Genomic DNA, 19013 nt, shown 5'->3' on the forward strand with positions numbered 1-19013 from the left:
AGTCAAACTAGAAACATTTCTTTTTCTTTTTACTGTTATACCTTTAGAACAACGTCCACTGATCTCTAGGAGTAGTGGGCAGCAGACTTCTTTGTAAAGGACCACAGAATAAACAAAATACCTTAGGCTTGTGAGCCACATGCAGTCTATAGCAAGCCTGTCTTTTCTGTTTTTCTCATAACCATTTAAAACAGCAATTTTCAAGTGGTGTACCACGGCACACTGGTGTGCTGCAAAAAAATTTAAAACATGCAATACTTGACTATTTTGTCAGGAGCACTGACCTCTTTTCTCTTAGATTGTCAAAGACAAAAAATGACAATAGTGAACAAAACAACAGCTGTCTGGTGTGAATGAATCAAAATTATATCTATTTTTTTGGTCAGATCAGCAAAAAATATATTTTTTTGGTGTGCTGCAGAATTTTAGTAATTAGTTTATGTGGGCTGTGAAATGAAGAAGGTTGAAAATCGCTGCCTTAAAATGTGAAAATTGTTCTTAGTTTGAGGGCTATACCGAAACAGTCTGTGTGCTACATCTGGCCTGCTAAACTGGCTGTAGTTACAACTTTTATCTTATGTCATTAAGACCAGGAATCCACAAAAGGAGGAGGTAACCAAACAAAACAATTTTTTTCTTAGGATGGTACTTTTTCAGAACATCTAATAATTTAATTCAACTCATTCTCCAAAGAAACTGAGTCAGATTATAAGAATTATAAATAATACATTTAAAAAAATCAAGACTTGGTAAAAAAAATGTCAAGAGCAGAAACATAAAACAAGTACATGCTCCATAAACAAGTTGAATCAATGAATGAATGCATGCCATGAGTATTAACACCTAGTAAAATCTCATTGTGACATTCAGATAGCTACATATCATATCAATACCTATGGAAATCAAGGACTTTCCTACTGAGGCTTCATGGAGGGCTGGATATAAAGAGATATAATATACAATGTTCTTAATCTCATCTCTATGGGAAATGCTAAAGTGAGCTCTTTAAGAGAGATTTTTACAGTCCCTCAAAGCTAAGAACATCAACACCAAAATGCAATTCAGTGGACACAATTCTAAAGAGGCAAAGACAAACTAGTCCATGGAAGAAACTTTCCTGGTTTGGCATTAAATAAGATTACAGTTTAGGTTATTCAGAGGAATGGATAACTAGTATTCTTCAGACAAGTCTGCATAAGTATCTTTTTCTGGTAAAACACCTCTTTCAGGTTCTATATAAAACCTTCTCTTTCTTTAGAACACAGACATAAGTGCATAAAGCTGGGCAAGAACAGATTTGAGAGACAAATGGACAGGACCACTCATCCCTTACAAGCCTGCAGAATCTTCTGGTTCAGGCTTATCGTGCTCAATATGTTCCTATCATTTAGGATGAGCTCCTTCTCTGGTGGTTCCACAGTAATGTGTAAAATCAGACTCCTGGAAGGCCTACTTAAATTCACAAACTATCCCAGTTTGGTTTGAATTCCAACACTGGAAAAAGATTAGGTTCAACATAGGACTCTCACAGTACATGTGTTCCCCATTGTTACATATTCAATAAAAATGACCCTGCCCTTGTATTCCATAACTTGTCACAATTTGGTCTTCTACTGTATATATGGTACAAAGACACCCTCCTTGATTCTAGCATGGTGTTGAGCTTGTTGAAGTTCAAATACCACAGTAGAGAATCTCTAGTTGTAACAGCTACTAAATTAAAAACTACTGAGCATGAAAATGAAAATGGCTCTAGAAGCTTAGGAATATTTTGTTGTTGTTGTTGTTAAGGAAAAGGAATAGCTGTTTAATTCTAAAAATGCACTGTATTAAATTCATAGTAGGACAAATTATAAACAACCCTATTTGAATTTTGTGTGAAGCCTTTCAGCACTTCAGCTATGGTAGTTTAAGTGCAATGCACATGTTTAAGCTGTTTAAATTTTTCATAGGTTTCTAAAACAACTTTTGAAAATGTACCCTTATGAAGCAAGCTGATTACCAGCGACAAGTTTTGATTTTCCCAAGGCTTCAAGTTAAAAAATAATTGCCCCATGGCAATATGAGACCATTAATACCAAAATTAGTTAAAATAAAAGTATGAATAAATCAGCTAGAAAATTATAAGGCTGCACACTTGTAGTAGTAACTTCAAAAGAAAGGAATTAGGATACCAGACCAGCAAAAAGAAAGATATAAAGAATCAGGTTTTATTACATTCTGTTTCAATAAAGTATGTAAATACTGTCAAGGTACAAAAATTTAATTATATAATGTGGCTTAAAAACTTAATTAGTTGAATAAATCAAGAGAGAATAAAGAGAGAAAAGGAGATCCAGGTTTTTGCCTGAGCCATTCTATAATTAGCTGCATGATTTTCTTGGGTAATTTACTTATTGCTGGGGTTTTCTTTTAAAATTCTAAGTTATGGATGGTATTATAAAGGGGTAGTATACACTTTGGATGTAATGAATGATACTACAAAACTAAAATATTTAAGTATTTATTACCTATCATTTTCACCACAAAGTTTCTTGTATTCTGCAGCTACAGTCTCATGGTTTTTGTTTTCAAGCAGCATTTTTTCCTGTTCTACTTTCAGTGTTTTTTCCAAATCTTCCAATTGTCCTTTCTGCTTTAGTAACTGATTATAACTGGAAAAAAAAGTTAGGTATTTGGTTTATAATATTTCCTTAGAGAGAAAAATATTTTATTACATGTCAGTATCACAAAACATGTAAATTTATATATATTTCCTACATAATTGCTTAGACCTGTTTAACACAATGTTTATTAAACTACCCAAAGAAAATTGGTTTTAAACTAAAAACATAGAAAATGTAATTTACCGGTCTTCAAGGTCTTTATGTTCCACCTCAAGATTTTTGTGGGCAGACTTTAGAGTTCCATGTTTAGCAATGAGAGATTCATACTCAGAAGCCTGCCGTTCATGAAGAAGTTCCAGTTTCTCATGATCTTTAATCAGAGAATCATAGAGAGACTTCAGGTCTTCTCGTTCTTTGATTACAGATTCATTTTCATTTTCTAAGGAAGACTGCTGGATTAGGAGTTGTGCATTTTGATTCATAAGAGAAGTACTTTGGGAATTAAGTGTGGAGTTTTCAACCTATAAGAAGGCATATTTTTATCAGATAAGAAAAATAGCTTATGTTGTCCTTTATTTTTTTAATAAAAAAGATTACATTAACTTCAGGAAGCTCTAAATAAAACAAAGAATATAAAGGTCTGTCCAGAAAAAGTCCAACCATTGTAAATATAGTGAGAATGATTTACATAACATCGATGTAAACTGGAAGCCAAGGAAAGTGGACTGGAATGCACCCATGTGAACAATGACAACTTCACAGTACTAGTCAGTGGGGCTGTAGACATCACTGAGTGAGCATGTGTATGTACTGTGTGGCCGTCACATTCAAAATGACTGAGCGAGTAGAGCAACAAATCCACATCATGCACAGACTTTCTGGACAGACTTTTTATGTACGTTTTACTGAGAAAATTTGGATTTTAGTGTCCTAAACAAAAACACTACCATTTAATTTTGATTTTTGGTAGGTGTTACTACACACACACACACACACACACACACACACACACGATGTATGAGATCTACATCATACACATGTTTTGGATTGAATTATTTTAAATGAAAGTGGTTAGCAACAATTTGTATTTCACTCAAAAAAGTATAGAATTTGAAATGCTAATTTATTGTTTTCTAGAAGTGACAGTTGATAGAACTGAAAAATTATTACTTGTGGAAACAGAACTGGATATTTTCTTGAATCTAAACTAAATTAGCATTTGCTTTACCATTTATAAAAGAGTTACAGGAAAAATGACTTTTATACTCAGAGACAGAATTCGTTTTCTTCTGTTCTTCAAGAGGTTTCAGAGTTACACATCTGTCACCTGATCACTCTATTTGAAAAAACACTGGCTGTCTATGGCCATATCACGCTGAATGTTCCTGATCTCAGCTGAAAAAACACTGGCAGTGTTAAGTACAAGATGGATCCTTTGAACTAAGGACAATTCTGAAGACAGAAATTCTCATATTGTATTCTTTTCCAGTAACTTACTGATAACAAAGCATTTAAAATGAAACAGAATGGTATGCTGAAACCATACTCTAAAGGGTTGGTTTCTAGCTGATTATTTATAATCAACTTGCTTATGGTGAAAGGCCATAAAGTAAATATAGATAAAATTATGCTTATTGCATTTATATTTGTTGACTAAATTTATTAATTAATATTTAGGGGCTTTGATATTTTGAAAATGCTGACGTCTGAAAGTTTGGTGTAGCACTAGATAGAAATATTAACTTATATTTAATTAATTGTTATATTCACTTACTAAAAAGAAAATGTTACCACATCTAGTCATCATTATTTTAATAGTGTAATTTAAGACTTTGGTTGCATAGTCCGCCAATAATTGCATTACAACCTGAAGCTTGGCGTTCTGTGTTTGAAGAGTAGTATTCTGCTCTTGTAATGACACTGTCTGCCTCTGAAGCGCAAGAATCTGAGCCTGCAAGTTATTGTTCTGTGTCTCAAGTTGCTTCAGTTGAGTTTTCAGTGCTTGCTTCTCCGCTTGCAGTGTAGCATTCTTAATAAAGAAAACATACAAATTAAAAATAAAATAACATCAACTATTTAACAGATACTGAAATTTTATGAGCATTACCATTATAATAGAAACAGAAACAATCCAAACAATCTTAAAAGAAAAAACATTTCTCCCTCCCAAACTGTAAACATATTTAAGAAAAAGAATCATAAAACCTTAATAGACTACTGCGTCTGTGTCTGTCTGCTTTATAAGAATGTCTAAAAAATGAAATACTCCATTATAAATATATTGAGTAACACAAGAAACTAGAATGTGATTGTCAGTTGTATGACTTTTATGCTGCTCAAAAGTGCCTAGATGTCCAGAATGAGTGGTGCGGCTGTTTCTAGTCAATGGAGTGCTCTTTGTCTAATTGCCCAAAGGTGTGTGTATGTGTGTGGTCAAGGATAGCAGCAAAACCAAGTATTTCATAAACACAAATATTTGGAAGAGAAGTAGAAACAATTTTAACCACCTGTTTAAAAATTTTAGTGCATAATAGACCTAACAGATGTTACATTTTCTTTAGAAATTTTATTCGTGGTATAAAACACTCACTAAAACTCTATTTCATCTATAGGACTTCTAGAGCACATCCAAATAAAACATACCATTTTCAATTTTTCCAGTACATATGGCCATATTTTAGTTTTATAGTTAAACAGCTGAATTACTACATAAATCATAGATCTTTACACTTAATATTCTAGATATTACAAATGTTTGTCATGAAGATTATAGTTTCAGGATTATTTCTAAATAACATTTCACTAAAAATTAGCATCTAAAATATAAACAAAGAACCCTCTAGAAAACCAAAATATTTTAATATACAAAAAGGCCAGAATTTGTATATAATTGCAACATGCATAAAAATTTACAACTGAATCTCAACAAATAACTTTTATCCTATCTACATTAGGGAGCAAAAATAACATTCACTTTATAGGGTCTCATATATACTACTTGTCACTGTATAAAAGACAAGTCATGATTTAACCCACATTTTATACCACAAAAATCAAAACCAACGAAGTAAAATGCTTCAAGATCGCTTTTCATACTGGATTTCTTCTTTTTTTCATTTGTTCAAATAAAGAGGATAAAATATGTATACTGAAAACATAATATAGAATACACCAAAGAGGTAAATCATTTTTCAGTTATGTACGTTAAGTACTATTGTAGTTCGGCTCTGTAGAAACCAAAATATACAATCTCCAATGATCCTAGGAATAAGAAAATTCCTACAGTGTGTAACAAATAGAAGAGATAGCTGAGAGTAGAAAGGATATCTCAGAGCAGGAAAAGTTAACCATGGGAAAGTATGCGGTTAGCCAAATACACTGGCAAAAACACAAAAACTTACCTAATATAAGGTTAGCCATCTTTATAATCCCATTACATAAGATGCCTAAAATATGACAACCAAGTAACTTTTTCCCCAATGGAAATTTTTCAAGGAAGTCAATGGAAAAGAGATTTCACTTATAGGAGTTAATATGCCAGCCAAATTGTCTGACATGCAATTATTAATCTAAATAATAGAGGTACATATATGTATATATCACTGAATAACTAAAAATGTGTTCATACATGGCCTAAAATATATGGAAAGATATAAAATAGATTGCTATAATTTAAGCATGCAAATTAAAATATTTTCTCCTATCACTTTAACAAAAATTAAAAGGCTGGTAATACCCAAAGTTAATCTGGAAAAATAGGTACTCTATTAGTGGGACTGAAAAATTAATGTGATTTTGAAAGGCTAATAGAGTATCAATTAAAATTACACAAACACGCACTCTAAAAAGTATATATACCCGTTGGACTAGCAATTTCACTGTCAGGAATTTACCATCCTATGAACATGTTTATACATACATTTTCATTGCAGCAAAATCTGGGAAAAAAAAGCCTCTAAATGTCCATCGATGTGGAATTTATTTAAATAAACTATGCTAATATATCCATACTATGGAATATGTAGTCATTAAACAAAATGAGACAGATTTACACCTGCTAAAATAGATCTCCAAGACAACATAACTGAAAAATTCAAGTAAAAATAGTGTATATGATTCCACGGGTGTATATCTGGAAAAGACATATACTTTTGACCTGGCTGTGTGGCTCAGTTGGTTGGAGCATCATCCTGTACACCAAAAGGTTGTGGGTTCAATCCCCAGTCAGGACGCATAGGGGAAGCAAATGATCAATGTTTCTCTCTCATACTGATGTTTCTCTGTCTCTCTCTGTCCCTCCCTTCCTCCTCCTCTCTCTAAAAATCAATAAGCATAACTTCAGGTATGGATTTTTTTTAAAAAAGAATGAAAATATACTTCTTTTAAAAACTTTTTAAAAAATTAGTTTGAGAGAGAGAGAAAGAGAGAGAGGGAGAGAAACATCAGTTTGTTGTTCCACCTATCCATACACTCATTGCTTGCTTCCTGCATGTGCTCTGACTGTCAATTGAACCTGCAACCCTTGCGCAAGGGGATGATGCCCCAATTAACAAAGCCACCTGGCCAGGGCAAGAAATATACTTCTATACATAGATAAACCACAAACATTTTTTATGGGTAAGATGTTCATAGTAATTATCATTGGATGAGAAAGTAGGAATCAATGGAATAAGAGATTAATTTTTGTCTTAAAGTTTTAAATTAATATTATATTGAAAAACAATAACCACAACTATTTTACTTGTTAGGATGCAACTTTGTAAAGCTTATTCATCTTTGAAGGATGTTTGTTGAATTCATTTAATTATTGTTTATTGGACTCATTCAGCAAATATTTAAGTGCCTGCTATCTACCAGGCATTATTCTACATACTGAAGGCACAGAGGTGAAAAACAAAGACAAACGACCTGCTTTCAAAAGCTCTTTTTAAGTAGATAAACACCAAACAAACAAATAAATAAATAATGTGATTTCGTAGGTAAAAAGTGTTATGAAGAAACTAAATAAGGCAGTAGTGTGATAGTGATCAATTTAGGCTGGAGATGGCTTCGTTACTGAGGAAAGTGGTCAGGGAAGACATCTTGCGGGAGGTGTGTGACATGAGACCTGAATTCTGAGGGAAGCCAGCCAATGTTTCCAGCAGGGGAAGCAAACAGAAAGGCCTGAGGTAGGAACAAACAGAAAAATGCGAATATGACTAGCACTAGTTTACTTTAGTTATGTGCCAGGCATTGTTTTTTTGTGTTTTCCAGATATTAACAGATAATATTGCCCCCAGATTAATAAACAGAGTGGGTAGAAGGGTGGTATGGTACTAGGCCAGGTATGGCAATGTCAGGAAGGATCTTACAGTAACAGCAAAGAATTTGGATTTTATTTTAATTGAAATGGGAAGCTATTGAAGATTTTAAGTATGAAAGTGACATGATTTGTGTTATGTTTTAAAAAATAACTTTGAGTACTGAATTGAGAATGCGTTAGACTGGGTCAGGAGTGGAAGAGGGAAGGCCAATTAGGACGATATTTTAATAGTCCAGATGAGAGATGATGCCACCTTGCACTAGAAAGGTAACAGCAAAGATGGGGAGAAGTCAATGGGTCTGGGTTATATTTTCAAGATGGAGGTGACAAAGCTCTCTGATGGACTTATGTGAGGGGGATGGAGAAAAATAAATCAGAGTTCTTGTCTTTACATTACAAAATAAATCAGTCAAGAAAGTATAAAATGAACAAAGCTACAAACACAGGTTAATTTTTTGAGTTTTATATTATTTCTAAAAATCTTTATTCCTATCAAAAATTTTATAATACTTACATTTCTTTCTACTTCAATTAATCTGTCTTTTACTTTCAGAAGCTCTCTGGTTGTTTCTTGACTTTCTCGCTCCCATTTGCTATCTTCACCAGAAGTTGAAGGAGGGCTCTGTGCCATCCTTTCCTCATCTTGTCTTTGTTTAAGGGCTTCGTAATTCTTTTTCACCTAAAATTTTATTTAAAATGTTTTAATGGGGAAAAAAAAATCACCCAAGTTCTCTTTCTTACAATTAATTTGAGTCTGCATTGGTCTGGTGAATGTGAGGCATTTTATTGAAAAATATGATATACAGATAATGTATTATAAAATTATACACCTCAAGCCTAGGTGATTTTACTTATAACCAATGTACCCCAATAAATTCAATAAAAAATAATTTAAAAAAGGGAAAAATATGATAAATAATATATACAATTATCACTATTAGAATAACCATAACTTATGCTTTGTAAAATACAATTCCTTTCCTCTTAGAAAATGTTAAATATACTCTGCTCATATGCCATGTACCTACAATATATTCTGTAATTTCTTCTATTGTTTATGATAAAAATGTCCCAAAGACTAAGACATATGGCTAAATACTAACAACTGTTTTAGAGCTATATCTATAGCTGATTTACAGATTTCAGAGATGAACAGGTAAAGAACAAATATAGATTTGACATGTAATAATTCCTCTTAAAAAGAGATCTAAATTATGCCCTGGCTGGTGTGGCTCAGTGGATTGAGTGCTGCCTGTGAACTGAAGGGTCACCAGTTCGAGGCCCAGTCAGGGCACATGCCTGGGTTGCAGGCCGGGTCCCTAGTTGGGGGTGTGCAATTGATTGATGTATCTCTCACACATCAGTGTTTCTCTCTCTTTCTTGCTCCCTTGCTTCCCCACTCTAAAAATAAATAAATAAAATCTTAAAAACAAAAACAAATAAAGAGATCTAAATTAAAATTGAGGAAAGATCTATATATGCCTGCCCTTTTATGAAGGATATGTTGCCCAGAATGAGCTGTGTTAAATAAATTAATGACTTTATTCAGATCTTGATCTATCACTTATAAAAATTACTGTAATTTATTTTACAAAGAATGAACAATCCAAGGATATCTTATCCAAGATCTTCTGATTTGAATACAACCAAATCCTACTTTAAAAGAGTCATTCAAAATGAACAATTTGGTCAATTTACATTATCAAAATTGCTTCTTAATTTAATAGATCTCTTCAACTTGAAATGATTATTCTTATACTTATCCTGAATCACTAATTTATCCTAGGGGACATTTTCATAAATTTCTAAATTAACCCAAACTTTATATTAAGGCAAGGATAAACACTTAAAATAATTCAACTTTTAATGAACACTGTAAGAAAGCTTATGTCTCAACAATAAAATCTGTTACTATTGAGTTAGAAAATAATGATGTGAGACTAAAGGAAAAAGATGCCAAGACAGAATGTAATTTAAAGTTTGGCAAGTGATCTAACAGATGTTCTGGGATCCTAATTTTTCCAGCCCCCCCCCCCTTTTTAATACCCTAATTACATAGATGAGTGATATTTCCAGTCTCCTATTTTACATTAATTTCCCACAGGGTCTTTTTTCCTACTAGACTCAGAAAGGTTATAGACATATGCCATTATTAAGAAGAATAAGTCTCAAAGCTTCTCATTGTTAGACCACAGTTCTTAACAACTAAATTTCAAACAAGGTTCCTTTATGTGTCATTAATCAGAATCTCTAATTTATGTTCACACAGAAAATAAAACATCAATTTCCATCAAGGTTTCTTAGAGGGAGCATATAAGTAGACAGGTCTCGCCTTTTTATCTAATCCATTAATCTCTTTTACCTGGGGTTTTATATCTTTTATATTTAATGTAATTATTGATATGATTTGATTTAAACCTGCCATCTTGCTATTTGTTTTGTATTTGTCCAATCTGTACTTTGTTCTATCTTTTTAATTTTTCTGCCTTCCTTTGGATTTTTTTATAATACTATTTTATCTCTTTTGCTGGCATATCAGCCATACCTCTTTGTCATGATATTTTAGTAAAGTTACTTTAGGCCTTTATACTATTCGCATTTAACTTTCATACTCTATCTTCAAGTGATATACGTCTTCGTATATTGCACTTGAAGTTAGAACAGTGTAATTCCAACTGAATGCATGTTTATGGCAGGAAGCTAGTCCAATAGTAGTTATGCCAAAATAGCTGGAAGTAAAAGATAATGATGGAATTTTAAATCTCTACCTTTTAGACTAGGAATACATATATACCAACCCATATGCAAACCCACTGATTTTTTAGCTGAATAGCTACATTAGTTGACTCTACTTATAATCTAGTTATACTGCTTAATATGGTAAAAAAAAATTCAGGAAATAAAGCAGATTAATCAAATCTGGCACCAAATTTTCCTTAGTTTTTGGATAACCCTTTACGTTAACTAAACAAAGTTCTAGAATTTCTTCTCCAACAATACTTGTTCCACAGTAATGTCTGAGACAAATACCAGCAATGATGGTAAGGGCAAATAAGAAACAAACTCTTTCTTCCTTTCTGTATTAGAAATTGATCTCTGGTTAACTTTCTCTATAAACCTATTAAAATTGGAATGTTCCATGTTACCAGATAGGTTTGCTTATGGGAAATATGACCTCTCATTTGTAAACTGTATTTGGACTGGGAGAACTATAAATACCTAATAGGAAACCATATCTTTGAACTTCTCTGAGTGTAGCAATTCTTAAAATTGGTAATAACTATTGTGGAGATCTTAAATCTATGCCTTTGAAGTTGTTGCAAAAGATGATGACTGCTGGGGAACATAAGGGCTTAAAGCCATGGAAGCTCCCACACACAGCCAACATGAATTTCACTTGCACCTGAATTGTCATCTGGTGGAAAGAAGATTCTCAGACAACCATGTGAAGAAGGACACCTGACAGTGCCATGCTATCTTGTAATTTCCTATAGTGTTCTGAATCAAATGGTTCTCAATGTGGCCTATAGTAATCTTGTAAGTTTGAATGTTTAGTTGACTATGAAACCATTCCTGGGAGCACTGCAGAGATGTTAAAGGGAGAATAAACCAGAAAATAATTCTCCCAATCTAGTATTATATTAACTCAATGGAATGAGCAAGTCCCTTCAATTTTAATTTATTCATGTAGGAAAAACAGACAGCTGCACCCAGCTTGTTTAATTCACTGAATAATTCTAAACATCACAAGAAAACAGATCCTGGAAAAACCCTCAAAATTTATGAGATTAGGTGCTTTCTTATACTACATATGATTTCCCTTGACTTGGTATTCTCATACCTGTATCTTTGTCTATCAAACTTTTACCTGGATTCTCAACAGGAAGAGTATCAGAGTGAAGTGTCACTACTGCTTTGAAAGCTTTTACCCATGAAATAACCCTGCCTTTTCCCTACCCAACTCTCACAATTCTGGTATGTCCCTAACTGTATGGGGGCATACACACATAAAATAGCACTGAATAACTTATAGTGCATAGAAAAAAATACAGTTTGTCATAAACTACATGATAAAGATCTACTTAAGAACACACTCAAATTTAAGAAAAAACAAAATATTAATAAAATAATGTTACAGTTTACACAAATTTAAGAAAAAACAAAATAGTAATAAAATAATGTTACAGTTTTACTTTCTACTTTACAATTTTCTCTACAAATATTTAACGATTAAAATTCTTTCTAAGGAAATCACTTACTGTCTTAAGTTCTTGGCGCAATTGTTGGTTATAATTTGTGGATTCTTCTAATCGAGCTTCTAAAGCAGCAATTTTTTCCTCTTTTATTTCAAGGGACTTCTTTAGAGTGGATTCTAATTTTGATTCCAAAAGTTTGTATCTAGTATGCAAGTATAAAAATAATAAAAGTTTGTTACTGGTAGTCAGAAAATTATTTTTAAAGATAATTTATGACCACAGATACTGGTGCCATAAATAGATCTTACAATATAGTTTCTTTTTTTAAGTGGCAAATTAAATTAATCTCCTCTTAATGCTCCACTGTCCCCCTTTTAAACTATTCCTGGTAATGAAAAACAAAAATCACTGAGTAAACATAGCTCCAGATTATAGTCTAGGTTGTCAAAAGCAAAAATTAATACTTGAAAGAGGCATTATATACTGTTTAGTTTTATAAGTCTCAAAATATTCCTTTTAGTTGTACAAAACTAGGCTCTATAAAAAGTAAAGGACTTATTATATTATCAAACACTTGTCTGTAATATTAAGTGTAAAGTATTTACACAAGAACATATTAATATTTAAGACTCAAAACTCACTGAAGACTTTGTCTTCAGGGTATAAAGTACATGCGGAATATTTTAAAAAGGGAATGATATACTAAAGACACAGGACACTGGTGAGAGAGTGAGAAGAGCAGATAGATGTGAATGTCAACATTTCAGTTATCTTTTTAAATGGTGTGCTCATGAATAATTATATTATTCTTAAGTTCTTTTTACAATATGAGAGTAAATCATAAACTGGGAATTATGACTCTTTTATGTCTTAAACCCAAGAACCTTGATGATTAAACCAAATAAAAACCTAAAGTATATAATAAAAAATTTTATCATATTCTATCATGTACTGTAATTAATTTATATATTTTCTGCTCAACCAGGTTTTAAGTTCATTGAGAACAGAGAACAGATTTCACTCACTTGGTGTCAGCTTGAGTCAACAAACCTTTTCAAAGCATTTAATGAGTCTATCTTTGGATGTTGAATTTGTGATGCCTGAGTTGCTTCTGGATTGTCCAGTAAGCAGAGAATAATAATGGATATCAGGTGAAATAATGCAAATTCTCAGCAATAGAGTGAACTGATAAGAGGACTTGAGAACCTAACTCTAGGAAAATATATTGAAAGTAAAGACACAAGAGTTGTTAAAATAGAAAGACAAAAGTGATTGCATAGCATTATTCACAACTCTATACTGAATTTGCTTTGTTGCATTTTTGTTTATCTATTTATACATTCAATTCCACAACTAAACTATTCCTTTATGGCAAGAATATCTTAATAACTATGTCTTCAAAGGGGGGCAGAGGGAATGACATCAATTGGAAAGATGAAAAGATTAGACTATCAAAAGAATTAAGGACATCAGAGATAAAAGGTAAAGACAAATGCAGATATACATAAATTCTGAGATGGAGAAGAGGAATGTTAAAGTAATTTGTGTCTGTAAGCTTCTGTTTTCTCTCTTGCTTAGAATATTACAATACCTTCCTAACTAGTCTCTGTGCCTCCAAATTGCCTCTATTCTAATCTATCTTTCATGTCACTCTAAGAATTGCCCAACACACTTCAGTGCTTTATTCTCGTTTCCACTTTGCAAATTTCTGTCATTCTTCAAGGTTTAGACTAAGCATTATTATTTCTTTGATGCCTGATAACCAGCAGAAAATAAGAGCTCAATTAACATTAACTAATTGTATGAATTAAGGTTTGACAAGATGTACCAAACAGTATGAAGGGCCTATCTAAAGCTGGGTTCATAAATTTGTAACCCAAGGTCAGCTAGGGCAACTACATAGTTTACCTTACTTTTTAGGGGGGAGGGGAGTCAACTTTTTAAATGTCTTACAAGTGGCAAGTAATAAATCTGTTTGAATAAAGAAGTGATGCACATTCAGTATGTATTAGAGACAGTCAATTAAGTTGGCCCTTGACTATCTGTTTAACTGAAATTTTTTTTCTCATGAAATACCTGTATAATTAATTTAATTATGGTTGCTTGATTTGATTACTAGAATACCATTTTTCCGGACCATAAGACACACCGGACCATAAGACGCACCCAGGTTTTAGAAGAGGAAAATAGGAAAAAAAATTTTGAAGGAAAAAAATATGGTAAAATATTTAATGACATCCTTTAAAGCAGAAATCCTTTTCTGCTTTGACATCTTTCCACAATTACGGTAGATTCAGCAGGAGACTACGGTACGTACGCTATTGTATCTTTCTACAACAAAATGCAGTAATGACAGAGCTATCAGCACTGTGTCCTTCATAGTTACGGGGGCACTGTAGCTGAGAACATCGGTGGATGAAGCACTGTTATGGGGAGATCTGCTGCTGACACTGTTATGGGGGGATCTGCTGCTGGAGGGCCACAGGTTGTGCAACACTCTTGTATGGGGACAGCAGTTTTGCACAACCTGTGTGGCTCTGCAGCTGTTGCCAAATTACAGCTCCCATCATCCCAACCTGTCCAAGCATGATGGGAGTTGTGGTTTTGCAACAGCTGCAGGGTCACATTGATAGGCCCTGCAGTGGAATTTGCCTGTTAATATTAATGGGGGACACACCAGTCATGTGATGGAGGCATGTACTGGCGCCACAGGCTTTTCTCCTAACGTGCCTGCACCACCCGTACCCTTCTCCCTAGCACTATAGTATGCTGCAGTGGGGACTCTGCTCCTGCCTCCCTTGCTTCACACCGCGGGGACACCCCCTCCTCCCAGCCCAGAGCCCCGCAGCATCGCTCCACTCCTGTCCCTGCCAGCTTCCTGCAGCAGTGACCCCGCTCCACCACCACCGCCCCCCTCCACCCTGCCCAAGTGAGCCAGGTAAGCTACATTCGGACTATAAGATGCATCCCCATTTTCCTCACAAATTTGGGGGGTAAAAGTGTGTCTTATAGACTGAAAAATACAGTAAATGCCTCAAATAGCATCTATTGTTATTATAGAACCTTTAAAAATACCAATCTGTTCTATTAACTTTAAATTTCTCAAGATTACATAAACAAATCCCATATAATCAGCATTAATTTTCTCCCTATACATTTATTTGACTAGAATAAAAATATTTACTTTAAGTAATATGTAGGTGATAAATACAAATTACTAATTACAAAAAAATCCAATGAATAAAAATCTAGCCTACATAAAACAATATTCGTAATAATACACACTTCTAGCTGGAATCATGTAGCTGACTAGATGCTAAATAGTAGACTACTTGAAAATCTGATTAACTGTTTGACAGACTGTAATTACATGGAACAGAAATTTTCTTTCAAACTGCATTGATCATTCTCAAAATTAAATGGTATACGTTAATCTTTCATTCTGTTTATTAAGCCTTAGTTTTCTACCTTATTTTTCACACCTGAATTGCTTCTCAATACATTTTTCTTTGTTTCATAGTTTTCTTCCGTTTCTCTTTAAGTCCACATTTTGGCACACTTTTATTTAAAATAAATAAAAGAACTGAGGTGTTTAAGCACACGATTCAAATAAAAAATAACTTGCTTAAACTGAATGCATATTTCACCAGAGAGGGGTTTGTTTTTTGTTAATCTCTCATACTTTCACAGGCAATTAGAGCCTTGGCTCTTCTGCTACCTAGGTGGCATCCTGTTTTCCTATTATGAAACTGTATTTATATGACATTTTAGTATTGTTCTTAGACCAATATTAAGTTGTCTTTATCCCATTTTTCACTTATTTTTTTCCTATAAAACTTTCTCTAAGGGAAGAAAGGAACCAGAAACAGTGAAATAAAATACATAAATGTATTCTGTAGCTAGTACAGGAAAGAAACCAATGTTTGAACAAAAAAACAATAATAATTTAAACTGCTTGCCAAATAGACTTAATACTCACCTGTCATCAGTACTTTGCTCATCATGTAAGAGACGCTCTTTATTTAACCCTATCTTCTCAAGCTCATGGGTTAACTTTTCGAGATCATTATTCATTTGTTGAGTCTTTAATTTTTCACTCACCAAATCCTTATTTTAAAAGGAATGTAAAATTCACATAAGTGTCACAAACATAAATATCTAAGAAATTCAATCAAGATTCTAACTACCACCATTCAGGAATATATATGATTCAAAGCAGTAAAGACCTAATGTGGTCGAACTTTTCCTTCATCATTAATTAGTTAAGCAACAATAATATAATAGTTCAAACAGAATAGTTTCGTCTTTTTTTTTGGCTAATACTTCTTTTTAACTTCTTAGTGTTTAAAACTAAAAGGAGAAATCATTTACTTTCTACTTGTGAATCCATATTTTTACATGTCAGACTGTGAGGAAAAAACTTCATATCCTTTAAGTTCTCAATAGTGAGCTAGAAATTTAGTGTATGTTTCTTCCTATACAACACCACCCTTCTCCCACAAGCATCCTTCTTCCAAAGGAAGAGGATATGGATCTTTAGAACTAGGGGCATTCTGGGAAGTGCAGGCACAAGGAACTTGTGGTTCATGTCTGTGAGACTGTAGAACAACAGAAAGAAAAAAAATGAATTGCTTATAATGATCCCTCCCAATGCCTCTTTAGCAGAAATGCAGACTTCCCAATGTGACCTTCTACCAGAATGCTAAGATACTTTTAAATTGAACTTAAAGGGTTATCATATATAGTATAGCGTAGGGATAGCAAAAAAGAACCAAGCATGGTATCTTCTGATCTGCACCAACCATGTTTTACAAGACCTGTTGCCAATCTATTCCTATAAATTTCAGAATTCTTCTCAACACATAGACCCAAGCAACTACCAACTGTTCAGTGTTGACCTATAAGTTCAACCTGATTTGAATTCTTCTCTAGCTTAGAGATAAAAATTCATGGGGCTCTGGTATCTGAAAAATCTGGATTTGAATCTAGCAGTCGAACTCTCCTATTTGTTAACTGTGTCATCCGGAGTAAATTAGTTAATGTCTCTGAACCTTGGTTTTTTAATCTAATAGAAATAATATTTATAAAAATTGGTCACGAAAGTTATATAAATATATATAACTACAACTTATGAAGTCCTTAGCCCAGTATCTGACACACAGTTGGTAGTCAATAAATACTGGCTATCATGCTTCCCTTTATACTTAGCATTCAGTAAGAGTCTTGATCAAATATTTCAACATAATGTTGAAGTAAAATTATGATGTAATAAGTCAGATACCCCATGGAATCTTTACTAGTACAATTTCTTTAAAAATACAATTTATATGTATTTACTAGTATAACAAAAGTAGGAAACTTGAAAATTGTTTCTACTTCTAATTCTAAATTTCTACTTCACAGCATTAGCAGAGGATACAAATTAATGATAGGTTCCAATAAAACTTAGAGAAGTCTTGAATTAAAAATATTAAAAAATTTGCCTTAAATTTAAATAAACATACTTACCTCACGTAATGTAACCAGAGTTTTTATATCAATAGTTGCTCTTTTTACAAGCTCCTTGTTTTCTTTCTCTAATTCTTTCAGACGAATGCAGGATTCTTTATAAATACCAATCTCTTTGAATAGAGTTTTGTTTTCTTTTTCCAAATTTCCAATTTTTACATTATTCTCTTCTAATGTGGTATCTTTTATTTCTGCCTGTTGTCGGAGTCTCTTATTTTCCTTTTCCAGTTGTTTCTTATCCTTTTCCAGTTGAGAAGTCTCTTGCTCTAATGATTTATTTTCTTTTTCTAGCTGTTCTAGCCTTTTGCTAGATATTTTTAACTCTTCTAGGTTTTTTTGCAATGTTTGATTTTCCATCTCTAAGTCTTGTAGTTCACTTTCTAATTGCTGAATTTTTTTATTGCTGTTCTCTAGAGCCTTCTGTAGCCTTTGATTTTCTGTATCTAAACCCTGGTAGCTAACTTCTAAGCGTTCTGTTTTCTTGAAAGAAGCTTTCATAAGCTCTAAACCCTTCTTAAGCTGCTCTTTTTCAGTTTCTAGTTCCTTATTTTCTAGTTGTAGCTGAGCCATTTTCATGCTTGCACACTTTAAAGATTCCACATTCCTTCGCAGTTCTAAGTTTTCCTCATCAAGTTGGGAATTCTCTTTCTCTAAGGATTCTAACTGAAAAGTAAGGTTTTTAAAGCTATCCAATCTTTTTTTAAATTTTCTATTTTCTCTTTCTAGTTCTGAATTTTCTTGTTCTAAGGCCTCAATTTTTTCACAAGTAATTTTTAAATTGGTTATTTTTTTCTGTAACAATTCATTTTCTTTTTCAAGATGATGCAACTCATTTTCAAGTTCTTCTGTTCGTTCTCCTTTTTCTTTATAATGTTCCAATTCTTTTCTAATTTGTCTTTTTTCAAATTCAATCTTGCTTAGCTTGCTACTTGTTTCTTTGATAGATTCATGGAGAATTTTATTTTCTTTTTCAATGTCTTTCACCCTTGCTTCAGCACTTATCTGGGAGCGCTGCCTTAAGGAAGACACAGTTTGATTCAGATGTTCATTTTCCTGTTCCAATATTTTAATCTAATTTTTAAAAAGACAGGAGAAAATAAAGAACTTAATTAAGCAAGAATTAACTACTTTAAATTATATAGTTATTCCCTTCCAAAAGCTAGTAGGGAAATTAGAACATAAAAGGGTGCTAGTGTGTCTGTCTATCTTACTTTTATTCTGACAAACATTTACTGAGAGACCACTGTACTCATGCACTGCCATCCAGGTCATTAAAGTTCACATCTTTAGGGAGTTCCTAATACAAAGGAATGGTTAAGAGAGACGTGTTTAATATCATTAAAAATAGCCTTCGTATTATTTAATTGCACATTTGAAATTCAAATATGAATATAGGTGAAA

General features: G+C 33.0%; 1 protein-coding gene across 8 annotated transcripts in view; it reads right to left on the reverse strand.

The window, feature by feature from the left end:
- Positions 1 to 19013, reverse strand: part of CCDC88A (coiled-coil domain containing 88A) — a 123638-nt gene that overhangs the window by 22328 nt on the left and 82297 nt on the right. For 5 of the 8 annotated variants that reach the window (XM_024552777.4, XM_045189431.2, XM_045189430.2 and 2 more), the window contains exons 15-21: positions 17613 to 18683; positions 16084 to 16211; positions 12168 to 12309; positions 8423 to 8587; positions 4474 to 4635; positions 2850 to 3127; positions 2511 to 2654 (exon numbers count right to left, since the gene is read on the reverse strand). In XM_024552777.4, coding sequence (XP_024408545.2) covers positions 2511 to 2654; positions 2850 to 3127; positions 4474 to 4635; positions 8423 to 8587; positions 12168 to 12309; positions 16084 to 16211; positions 17613 to 18683 — 2090 coding nt within the window. The remainder of the gene's footprint in view (positions 1 to 2510; positions 2655 to 2849; positions 3128 to 4473; positions 4636 to 8422; positions 8588 to 12167; positions 12310 to 16083; positions 16212 to 17612; positions 18684 to 19013) is intronic. The other 3 variants (XM_053925461.2, XM_045189432.3, XM_045189427.2) reach the window with 1 other exon arrangement.

The sequence above is a fragment of the Desmodus rotundus genome, chromosome 5 (genome assembly GCF_022682495.2).
Source record: "Desmodus rotundus isolate HL8 chromosome 5, HLdesRot8A.1, whole genome shotgun sequence".
Classification (NCBI taxonomy): domain Eukaryota; kingdom Metazoa; phylum Chordata; class Mammalia; order Chiroptera; family Phyllostomidae; genus Desmodus; species Desmodus rotundus.